Source organism: Canis lupus, chromosome 16 (assembly GCF_003254725.2).
Source record: "Canis lupus dingo isolate Sandy chromosome 16, ASM325472v2, whole genome shotgun sequence".
In the NCBI taxonomy this organism is placed as follows: Eukaryota; Metazoa; Chordata; class Mammalia; order Carnivora; family Canidae; genus Canis; species Canis lupus.
In genome coordinates, this window is record NC_064258.1 from 41,895,317 (window position 1) to 41,908,105 (window position 12,789).

At 38.1% G+C, this 12,789-nt stretch overlaps 1 protein-coding gene across 3 annotated transcripts in view; it reads left to right on the plus strand.

Annotated features, from left to right (window-relative positions):
• SLC7A2 (solute carrier family 7 member 2) overlaps positions 1-12,789 on the plus strand; it is a 68,165-nt gene that overhangs the window by 34,322 nt on the left and 21,054 nt on the right. For all 3 annotated transcript variants that reach the window (XM_025470014.3, XM_025470135.3, XM_025470081.3), the window contains exons 2-3: positions 9,235-9,625; positions 10,098-10,253. In XM_025470014.3, coding sequence (XP_025325799.1) covers positions 9,250-9,625; positions 10,098-10,253 — 532 coding nt within the window. In that variant the 5' untranslated portion in view covers positions 9,235-9,249. The remainder of the gene's footprint in view (positions 1-9,234; positions 9,626-10,097; positions 10,254-12,789) is intronic.

Genomic DNA, 12,789 nt, shown 5'->3' on the forward strand with positions numbered 1-12,789 from the left:
TGTAACCTTTGACTCCCCCAAAACTTTACTACTAGTAGCTTAATGCTGACCAGAAACCTTATAATATAATATATTATATATAGTTAACACATATTTTGTATTTTGTATCTATTATATCAGTATTCTTACATGAAAGTAAGCTAAAGAAAGGAAAATGTTATGAAGAAAATCATAAGGGAGAGAAAATACATCTATAGTGCTGTACTGTATTCAAAAAAATGTGTGCATAAGTGGACCTGTGCAATTCAAACCTGTGTTTTTCAAGGGTCACTGCATACACCACATGAAGTTGGAATTTTAGAAGTTCTCCAAATGACAGTACAGCAGTCTACCACCTACACCTATGAACTTGTGTGTCCCTGTACCACCTTGTCCTCCTTCTTGATTCTTAGGGTAAAGATGGATTTCTCCTTGTACTGACTGTTCATCTCAGTTCTGGATCTCAGTCTTCCACATCTCAAGGACCTTCTTGATCCATTCCTCCCGCCCCCCTCTTATATGTTATCTCTGTCTCTCCTAGCATTTTCCCTTCAGGGTCTAAACCCAGTAAATTCCTTCTTTATACAAAGTCTCCCTTCGACTCCATGGGCCCCCCTCATGTCATATGCTTGAAGAAAACCACATAAACTTGTCTTTGTTTCCCCACCTTTCCTCATTTTTCAGCCCAAGGCACCTGACTTACACTCCCCACAAAGCTGCAGAAATTTCTCTTCTCAAGGTCACCAAAGACTTCTTTGTCACTAAATCCTAAGATCATATTTCATTCCTTCTTTTCAAGCACTGTCTGACCTTGTTGACCACTCTTTCCTTCCTCGAAGGCTCATTCCCCTTTTGGGTCAGAACTTCTGGTTCCTTCTACCACTCTTGTCTCTTCTCAGCCCCTCTATGGGTTCTTCTTTGTCGTTTTCTTCCCATTCCTTAAATGTGTGGATCTTTGGTGTTTTGTTCCCTTCCCTTCTCATGTACAATCTCTCACTGGGTGATACTGTCCCTTTAATTATTCTCTCTGTGCTGATAATTCTCCTGTCTCCTGCCTTCTGCTCTAGAGCTTTCTTGACCACATGACAGTCCCATACAGATCTAAAAATCAGGGGGGTCAGAAAGAACCTTCCTCTCTCATTCCTTAAGTGAAGGACACACAAACCATCTAGAAGCCATGGGCCCAAATACCATAGTCACCAACTTCTCTCTCCTTCACCTCCCGAACAGCTCAGAGATCCATCCACTTCACCCCACTGCCTTCACCTCAGGGTCACAGTCCTTTGTGCCTTGATCATTGCAGGAACATGATTTCCTTTCTTCCTAACTCCAGTCTTAATTTTTCCCATCCTTTCCCTATAATATAGTCAAAACGATAAACAGTTTTCAAGTTGTATATCTGGCTTAAAGTCCTTCAGTGATTCCCCACTGCTTTCAGGATAAAGTCCAAACTCCTTGTGTGGCCTAGGGATCCCTCTGCTTACTCTGTTTTCCTGTAGCTTCTCCTCATGCCCCTAAGCTCTATAGCATATTGAACCACCTTCTGTTCCTTTGGCCTTGCCATTCCCTCCAGTGTTTTGGGTGGACTGCTCCCTTCCTGACCTCCTTCTGCCACTACATTTGGCAACTGCATTCAGATGGCCAAATTCAGCTCATCCTTCTCTGACTCAGGAAACTTAACCTTCTACAATGTGATAAAATACCTCCTGTGCTTCCTTTGCTAGCCCTCCTTTCATTAAGTGAATAATTGGTTTAAACTCATTGATGACAACAATGTTTTGAACGTCTTGAGTAAGTACTGTAGAACCCTTGTTTGCTATTGCTAGGAACTTGACCAGGTGTAGGGTGCTCTTTGATCAATAGTGGACAGTGGAGAAATAGTGTTCTCGGGAGCCCAGATTGGAAGTATGTAAGTCCAAGAAGAAAAGATTTTGTTCTGCCTTGTAAAAGGCTGTGTTTAAGAGAGAGGGTATGTATGTCTGTAGGTAAGTAGAAAAGACAGGACTAATGTATGTTAAACTCAACTGAGTACCTTACTGGAAAAATATCTGAATAAATCAAGTTATCCCATCAGCATACCTGCTCTTGGAAAGAAGAGGGATTATCAGGAAATTCACCAGAAATGGGAGGAAGTAGTGAAAGACTTGAAGGGTTGAAATGAAGTGGAACCCAAGAGAGTAGGATGTGCTGATACCACCTTAATTTTCTTTAGTAGCTTCTGCTTTCAAGGAACAGAGACCACTCAAAATAGCTTAGGTGAATAGTGAGTTTGTTGAGATGACTCAGGGGACTCTGCACACCCAAAGTCAGGAAGGACGACAAGGCTTCAGGGAAGGGAGAAGTGGACCCATGCATTCCCCTCCTTGTCTCACCGCTGGGGTGGCAGGTCTCTCTCTCTGCTCCCCTGAATCACTGCTTTTGCTCTCAGCCACTTGGTTTCCACATGGTGTCAGCCTGGCTCCCAGTCTGCATGACTTCGGCCTGAGCACTAGACCATCGACCCTTTCAGTTGTATTATTCAGATTTTCAAGAATATTGAATGAGCGTACTCAGCCTTTAGATATGTAACCCTGAGTCAGGGGCCTATCTCTGGTCTGGTCAGCTGTGGCTTGGGAGTGGCAGGAGAGTGCTGTGGGATCTTCTTCTTCCTTAAAGGAGGTGTGGGTAGGTGGGTAATGACAGCTCCCTGGCAAGATGGCAGGAGTTCGTGGTTGTGAATAAAAGCTTCAGAGTCACACAAGCAGGGTTCATCCCTCATTCCACCTGCTAACTAATTTTGCCTAGCCTTTTTCTGTCTCTGTTTCCTCCTCTATGCTGTGAGATTCACAACAGTCCTGATCTTGTATGGATACTGTGAAGATTCTTGAAGGAGTAAACTAGAAGGACATGGCATATGGAAAATACTGAATGAATGCTCATCAGTTTCATCAGGATAGCTCTTAGAGAGTTGGGGTGGGTGTGCAATCACTTTGGGAAGGTCCTCTCCTGATGTTGGAAATGGTACATATAAGATGACAGGGCCTAGCAGAGGACACTTCCTTCCATAGCTGCCAGGGGAGAGGGAACAGGTGGTAACCTCTGGCATTCAGAGTGATTTATTAGCCAGAGATTGCTAAAACCTAACGGGAACGGGCGTCCGCCTGGTACCAAAGTGTGCCACCAAGATCCTTGACTGTGGAAGTGGGTGCTGACTGGGCAGATACTCTGGTTACCAAGGTGCTGAGGGCTCTGGCTTCTTTTCTTTTTTTTTTTTTTTTACTTTCCCTCTTTTCCAACCTAAAAACTGATGCTAGAAAACTTATTTTTTTTAAAAGATTTTATTCATTTATTTGAGAGAGAGAAAGAGAGAGAGAGAATGGAGAGAGAGAGAGAGAGAGAGAGAGAGAGAGAGAATGAGTGGGGGATGGGAGGGGCAGAGGGAGAGGGAGAACCAGACCCTCACTGAGCAGGGATTCCTCACAGGGAGGGGGCTCAATCCCAGGACCCTGAGATCCTGACCTGAGCAGAGGCAGATAATTAACCAGTTGAGCCACCCAGGCACCCCTAGAAAGCATAATGTTTTTTAATTGCTCTGCATCTATCTGAATGAGACAGCTAGATCTGCCTTATTCCTGTATTTTTGCCTTTACTAAATAAAGCTAAATGGGTTCAGATTGTAAAGTACCTTTGCAAACTCTACCAGCTTTTCATTTGTTGGATGTCCTTAGGAAAGATGCTTATCTCTCTCTGGATTTTGTATCAGAAAGTTTGAAAAAGTTTAACTTCCTTATAGTACTGATTTGATATAAAAGGGAAGCAAATTTAAATGCCATTGCTACATTGATTATTGGCCTGAATTGGGTCATTAACTTTTACTTATTTCTACATTTGTGTTCACCTATATGAGAAAACTTTGGAGGAAGATATTGTTCAGAAAATTTGATTTGGGGAAAAAGGTAAGCTTTGGACCAAATATAAATGTATATGAAAAAGTATTTTGGTTTTCAAAAAAAAAAAGAAATGTTTTAGGCTTGAATGCAAAGGTTTGTTGTTGTTTGTTTTTGTTTTTTACTAATGAAAGTGAGCAGTTAACCATTTTGTACTATCCCTTAACCTGAATTATATTTTTGATATATTTTTTTGAGAAAGTAATCTCTTACACTTAAGTAAAAAGAATGAAAGTCAATAATTTCATGATATTATGTCCATATCCCTCCTCTCCTTTTCACTAAATTATTTAACCTACAGTATAATTTGAAAATATGTTTTTGAACTTTAAATTTGTAGAAATGTGACTGACACTGGGTTTGAAGCTTGCAGCCCCAAAGCTCTAGGAAAACACATTGTGGCAGAGATACCAGTTCTCTATGGTTTAATTCCTTTTCCCTTATCTGTCCAGAAACAGAAAGTGCAGATTGTCTCACCATGAAACTAGCAACTCAAATGAGGCAGGAAGAATTGGTGAGGATTCTGAGCAGATAATTTGTTGAGAATTTGTTGGACAACCCGCCCCCCTGTCTGGCTGCAGCTGCTTTTTCCTATAAGATTTATTGTCAGGGCCTGTGATACTGATACAGAGGATTAAGTGTGAGATTTCACTTAGGGGAGGAGAGGAAAGATTCGTTTCTGTGAGACTAAATACTACATCAAACTTTTGAGCCCAAGTGAAAATCCAGGATCAACTTTTGACTGTATTTAGCAGATTCTAAAAGATTTCTGTGGTTAGTTGAAAGGAAGTCTGCTCTGTGGCATTGTCATATCATCAGGGCTAGGAATTTACTTGACCTAAAATTTTATACTGTCAAGTTTGTAACCTGGGTTGAAGAAGTTTGAGGTGGAGGTGATTCCAAGTTTCTAAGAAAGTAGTTTAGTTCTTGGCAAGAATTAATAGGGCTCCAGTAGGGAATTAGGTGTCTTGAAACAATCATACTTAGGGTTAGGGGTGAGGGAGGGACTGGGGGAGAGCTCACTGTATCATTGAGCTCAGTAAATTCATTCACATATTTTTCTGTGACAGCGTATATCGTAGATCCCTTCTAACCCTCTCTTGGTCAATAGCATTTTCAGATCTAAGCTTTCTTTCAAAAAGTCTCTTCCAAAACCTAGATAATTATCCATTACTATACATTTCTGTAGGAAATACTAGTCCTCGGTCACAATAGCAGTAGCTCGCAGTGGATATGATGGTGTGGATCATTGCTCTTGGATAAACTGTGCCCTCTAGACCAATGGAATTACTTTTAGAGGGCAGCCCTGGTGGCTCAGCAATTTGGCGCCACTTTCAACCCAGGGCGTGATCCTGGAGACCCGGGATCAAGTCCCACGTTGGGCTCCCTGCATGGAGCCTGCTTCTTCCAATGCTCGTGTCTCTGCATCTCTCTGTGTCTGTCATGGATAAATAAATAAAATCTTTAAAAAAAATTACTTTCAGAATTCCTGCGTATTCTCTCTGTATAGTTATTTGTTGATGAGACAACCCAGCAAAGCTCAGACAAATTCAGTAGATACAGACCTGAATCAAAGGATAAGGATGAGTAAGAGTTTTTTTCAGCCATGAAAATAACTTGGAGAAGTGTGATAAGGTTATCATAACCATCTCGCAAAAGGAGCAGATCTTTTTTAAGCGTTTTAAAGGAAAAGTTATTAAAAATATGTAAATAATCAAATTCTACCACTGATAGTAGGCCCAGGTATCTTTTTTCCCCTCATTCCCCTGTTGCCATTCTACTTTCATCATCAGTCTCCACAAAAAACGTTATTTTACAAAAGCAGAGTGTTCTTTTTTATTTATTAACTAAACACTGCGTGATCTACCTGCCAGGATTTAACATATGTTTGCTTAATAATGATTCATTAAATTGGCCCAGCATGTTTTTACGTTACTTTAATTCCATCCCATTATATTTCTGCAAAATTGGTTTTGTGTCATAGCTTTTGCAATCAGTATTTTATCAGATAGGTGTGCGTAGTTGAGACTGTTTGTGAGGGACATTGTGTAACCTGTTCGTTCTGAGAAGATTTTATGACGTATGCGTTTCTGTTACTCAAAGCAAATGAATGCTTGACAAATGGCAGTTCTGTCGTATTTCCCCAGGGCAACGTAGAAAAACTAATGTAAAATACTTTCCATTTTTAATACACAAGAGGCAGTAGCTATCAGATATCATTAGATTAAAGCTATAAATTTCTGTAAACCATTTGGCTTCCTATGTAATCTGGAGCAAATTAAATTCATTTTTCTATTGACAAGGATGAGGGTCACTCATGTATTCATTTTGGGTAAATGTTCATGAAAGTGTTCACTATTTTTAACATTTCAGAGAGGTTTGTAATAATGGTTGGCTTATTCCCTTTCATTTTTATGGTGGATTTTGTGTGGGTTTTTTGTTGTTTTTGTCTGTTTTTAGAAATTTCACAAACAGCATTATGGCCATATTACCAGAAAAAAAATTAAGAAAATAAAATAAAAGCTCCTTCACAATCCTTCCACTCACCTTTCTTCTTAGTTTTCCTTGCTTCCTTCTAGGTCCTTTCTCCTTAAATATGCAATCGTTGGAGAATTTGCATCTTTTATTCATAAAAACTGGGGTTGATGAAGTACTGTATCAAGAGCATTTTATTTAGTTAAACGATGAACAGGTATGACTCATTTTGCCCATCACTTGTTTCCTAAAGTTGTAGATGACATGTCCCATTTTCACATGATTTCTTATTTTAAAGATTTTATTTATTTATTCATGAGAGACACCAAGAGAGGTAGAGAGACAGGCAGAGGGAGAACCAGGCTCTTCTCAGGGAGCCCAATGCGGGACTCGATCCCCAGACCAGGATCCCACCCTGAGCTGAAGACAGATGCTCAACCACTGAGCCACCCAGGCATCCCCCCATCTTCACATGATCTTAAATCATTGCTAAAATTCAGTGGTTCTTCATTTCTGAGCACTTTTCAGCAACTTTCAGTTGGCAGTGATCCCTATTCCTTGACCTCTGCACACCTCTGTATAAAAAGACTTGAATGTTCTGGAAGGTCAGCATTTACTGAACACCCCCATGTTCCCTCTCCCCATCTCAGTTGGCTTTATATAACTTCACCTTTTTCCCTTCCTGATTCTTTTTTAAGCAGTTCACTTTATTCCTTATCTTTTAGTTATGTTATCTGAGAAATAGCCCTTTAAGGCCTAGATAGGTGTAGAAATCGATACACATTTGATTTAGAGAAGTATTAGGTTTTCACTTTGGAAACTAGAATATTGGCAAAATTGGAGATGTCTCGTGTATTTGCAAATTTTTCAACAAGCATTTGTGAAGTGTGAGCCTTGGCACTCTGTTAGGTAGTATGGACAACACCAATGTGTAAAACTTTATTTTTACTATCAAGGAATGTTTCACTCATTTTCATATTTCTGTAGGATGTTTCTCTGCGTTCCTTGAGCTAGCTGCTTTCAAAGTCAAGGACTTGCACTTATATTGATATGTAAATAATGTTCAGGGAGTTTGCTTTATCTATGAGGTTTAATGGAAATTGGGTTATTCATCAGAAATGTCTGTGTCTCTTATCAGCATCAAATCATTTAGATTTAACATAGAAAATTCATCTTATTTATTATTTTTAAATAAAATAATTTTAATAATGGTTGTCTTTTATAGTATGAAGGATGAGAAATGTTCAAGGATAAATTTTATAGGATAAAAAGCTCTAAGTTCTTCAGAGAAGATGCAAAGCTGTGATCTCATAAGTTTATGTTGTTGATAATGAGTATAGTGAGACCAAAGGAGACAGCGTTCCGTCTCTGTACATCACTGTGCTCCGGAAGTGGAGTACTTCTGTACTTCTGAAAGTTAAATACATTTCATTTCATTTCATTTCATTTTATTTTATTTTATTTTATTTTATTGTTTTAGATTTTGTATTTGTTTATTCATAAATACATTTCATTTTATTTACTGATAAGCTTCATATACTATTATATTCCTTATTTCTGTTATTTCCCTGTCTGCTGAGCTATATGTCTCAAGGCCCTTGTAGGGTCTTAAAAAAATTTTATAGGTCTTTTGCACACAAGGTATACATGTCTGTTGGAGATCATTTAGAAATATATATTAGCAATATAATATAATATATATTCTATGAAATACATGAAAGTAAAAATTAGCCCCCCATCCAAAGATATCACGGTTAATATTTTGGTATTTTTTACTTCAGACTTTTTATTGTAACACATATATATTTTTTCCTTATTAGGATCCATACTTTGTTTTATAACCTGATAATGTTTTTCAGTGTTAAATTGTTGGAGCCTGTGTGGTTTGGGGAGTAAGTCTTTTCTGTCTACCTTATTCATTCTATTTAAAAAAAAAAAACACATCATATTTGGCATGGGCTTGGGGATTATTTATCTATTTAGAAATCTCAAGTAAATGTAAATAAGCATATGTGTTTTACTACAAATTCTTACTCAAAGCATCGTTGGATAGCAGTTTTGTTTAGAAAAATCCAAGTATGTTTTTTGGGGGAGTTTTTTTTATTCTAAAAGATTCAAATGGCTTCATATTAAAATGAAACAGACTGAAATGAAAAAAGACCTATTTGATAAAGCTGTAAAATACATAATGATGGTGTTTTTTAACCTGCTTGTAGACAATAGCTAGACTGCTAGCCTCATAAAGCTGGAGACCATAAATATGTAGCACGTCATTCTAGACATACTGCTTAGCACAATCACTGGCATGTAATAAGGCATAAAAAATAGGAGTCGAATGAATGATTGACAAAAAGAAAGATGAGGCAATTCATCCCCTTGTTTGTAGGGAGGACAAATGATCCATGTCCTGGAAGGGATTTCTATCAACAAATCTTTAAAAATTGTAGCAATAACAATGGCAAATCTTTTTAATCACCCAAAGCTTCCATTCCTTTGTTCCCCAAATAAGCCATTTGTTGCAGTTCCTTTTAAAAGGCCATGTATGGGTGAACTCTAAGAAATTCACAGCTTTGACTTTTTCCGTCCTCCTTCTGGTTGCTCTAGGCTGCATTTCTAGTAACGAGTAAAACAAAACCAAGAACAAAACGGTGCCATAATTGTATTAAGAAGCTGGGCAGGGGTGGAGGGCCGGGGGGTGGGAGTGAATGGGTGATGGGCACTGGGGGTTATTCTGTATGTTGGTAAATTGAACACCAATAAAAAATAAATTTAAAAAAAAAAAAAAGCTGGGCCAACAATACGTGGGGATGATGATTCCTGATCTCCTTCTAACCTTCTCCCTTCTCTTCCTCAGGCCATCCACTTCAGAATGATTCCCTGCAGAGCTGCGCTATCTTTTGCCCGATGTCTGATCCGGAGAAAAATCGTCACTATGGACAGTCTAGAAGATTCCAAATTATGCCGCTGCTTATCCACCATGGACCTCATTGCCCTGGGGGTCGGAAGCACTCTTGGTGCTGGGGTTTATGTCCTTGCTGGAGAGGTGGCCAAAGCAGATTCTGGCCCCAGTATTGTGGTGTCCTTCCTCATTGCTGCCCTTGCTTCCGTGATGGCAGGCCTTTGCTATGCTGAATTTGGAGCCCGAGTTCCCAAAACTGGGTCTGCGTATTTGTACACTTATGTCACTGTTGGAGAGTTGTGGGCATTCATCACTGGCTGGAATCTCATTTTATCTTACGTGATAGGTATGTTGCAAAAACAAAAACAAAAAAGATCAATCTAGTTGTATGGAATAGTAGAACTAGCACTCCTGAAGCAGAGATCCTTGTAGGTGTGCATTAGTGACTACGTGATCATGACTGAATTACGTGACCACCCTAGGTCCCATTTATCTCACCTCTAAAATGTTTCCTACTTGCAAAATTCAGTGATTCTGCTTCCTCTCTGAATACACTTTTTAGTGGGTTTGAAACTTGCTTCTTAAAAACACCCCATAGTTCTTAAATGCAAATAAAGTTAGCTGATTTCAGTTATGAACTTGAACATTCAGTTACTAATGTATAATTGTAAAATTATCAAGACAATTTTATATGTGATTAAAATTTTCAGTTCTGTCCAAACTAACCCAAGTTCATCCCAGAATAGATAGCAAAGGATGTTCTGTTCATCTTCTCCCAGTGACCCGTTCATTCTCTAAATGTTCTGTGTTTTGGGAAGGTACATCAAGTGTTGCAAGAGCATGGAGTGGCACCTTTGATGAACTTCTTAGCAAACAGATTGGTCAGTTTTTCAGGACATACTTCAAAATGAATTATACCGGCCTTGCAGAGTATCCTGACTTTTTTGCTGTATGCCTTATATTACTGCTAGCAGGTAAGAAAACCAATTACATTCCTCCCTGAGATGAGCCAGATTAATTATCCCAGGAAAATAAGTAACTACTGGATTTGGGGCCTGAGTTCTCAAAACACGTGGCATATTTATATGTTTAGGGAACTGTTAGGTGTCCGTGGGCCTCGCCACCAGCTGGAATCACATTTTATATTATATGATAGACATATTTTTAAAATAAATCTATATTGTGTGGAATGGTCGAAATAGCACTTCTAAGTAAATGGTAGTTGGAATGCACTAAAGAGTAAGATAAGGCACATCATTATAATACCAGTTGGAGATTTGCAGGAATGACTGAAGTTTCAGTAAGAAAGAATGTATAATTTTTGTCATTATTTTATCTCGTTAGCTACAACTGAGGGTATTTGCGAGCATACCATTTCTGGAAGAATTTCTGTCTATTCATGCCTTCGTCTATGTAATGTAGGTATTTAGCTGAAAAGGAGGCATATTCAAACCACCTATCATTTTTGAATGTAGACATTATGTAGATAAACTTGATGCTAGTATTTTCCCATTTTTTCTAGCCATGTAGTCTAGTGGTTTAGAAAGGCGCAGGAATTAGAATTAGAACAATCAGGTTTTCAGTACTACTTTGCCACTCACTATCTTTGGAACATTAAGTGGTATAATCTTTCTGTGACTCAGTTTCCTCATCCATAAAATGGGGATATGACTGTCTATCTTGTTTAGACTTCTTGCTCATTATATAGTAAGAAGTTGGCAGATAGTTGTATTTTGTAGGCATAGTTAATCCCTACTGCCACCTTATATTTGTTTTAATTATTTAAACATTTTCTATTTGGATTACTATCCTCACTGGCACGCCTGCTTAAATCAATCAAAGTTTCACTCAGAATAAAATCTGTACTCTTACTTCTTACCTGATATCCCCTGGACAGCCCGCCCCTTGTTTTCCTATCTAACCTTCTCTCCAGCTACTTTCTCCCTTGCTTACTACAAAAATGTGACAGAAATATCTTTCTACGATGAACTTTTTACTTATACAATTATATGATTTTAAAAATAGCTTTACCCTTAAAAGAGTTAGTCATTCATTAAATATTTTATTTAGGGTTAGGAACATCAACAAAATTTATAGCTCTAACATGCTTGGCATTTTATCTGTAAAATCAAGAAAGATTACAACAATTGTTTTCAACAGGTGATAGATTTCATTTGTTTTGGTTTCTAAACAGCTTAGCTAACACTAAGTTACTTACATCATATTTTATTTAGGGATGGTTTCAATGATCTTAACATATTCAGCTTTAATCTCAAAGCGATGAGAAGCATGTAGCTGTGACACATAATTATGAAGGTCCATGGCAGGACTCAAGCCTTGGCCTGCATCATTGCCCTGTGTCATTGACCAGTGTGCTTTTACTTTAAATATAGGCTAAGCTCACATGATACCTTTGTCCCTAGGATCTCCAAAGATCAGAACCTCTGATTATAAATTTTAATTTCTATTGTAATACCAACTGTCTTGTCAGCTAAAGCTTTTGCTTTGTTAAAGACCCAGGAAAGTGCATGCAGTATTTCGAGGAGATATTCATTGGCATATAATCTATTGGCAGAAAGTAGGGATCCCAGAATAGAGAGTGCACGTGGGGTACTGGGAAATTCTCATAAAACATGTGAATGGCTTTGTTATTTTCCAAGTGGATAGTGGTACAGTGTATAGTGTGTATTTCCAAAGTGTGTAGGTGTATAGTGGTTTCTAGTGTGACGGAGCCAGTAAGTATACTGTTCATGCACTATCTTTTCTCCTATTTTTACTTCCATTATTGTGAAATTCTGGGAATTTTACTGATAGAGAAATGAAATTCAGCTTTCCTCATCTCTACTTGAGTAATTTTGCTTATTTGATCTGGATGGTATAGATTTGTGGAAGAAGCAAATAGATGTGGACATAATCCCTGAGTATCACTATCTTCTCCCCAGTAGTAACAAGTATCTTTGGTCCATAATTCATATCCTATATAAAATGTATTAAAGATAAAAATGTGATGAGAGTGCCTGGGTGGTTCAGTCAAGCATCCGAGTCTTGATTTTGGCTCAGGTTATGATCTCAGGGTCATGAGATTGATCCCTGCATTGAGCTCCATGCTGGATGTGGAACCTGCTTAAGATCTCTCTCCCTCTCCCTCTCTGCCCCTACTCCCCACTTGCACATGCTCTTTCTCTTTGTTCTCTCTTCTAAAAAAAAATACATGCACACACATATATATGATAAATACAGTCATGAAAGTACTAGAAAGAAACAAAGGTAAATGTTTTGTGGTTAATATTGGGAAAAATCTTTCTAAAGGTAGAAAACTAAAAAGGAAAAATTTATGTTCTAAATCTATCTATATATATAAATAAATATGTGTGTGTGTGTGTATATATATATATGATAGTTGGATAGATAGATAGATAGATAGATAGATAGATAGATAGATAGAATCAACCCCAAGAGAAAAAGTAAATGATTAACTGGGAAAAAAATATGCAATATATGACACAGTTT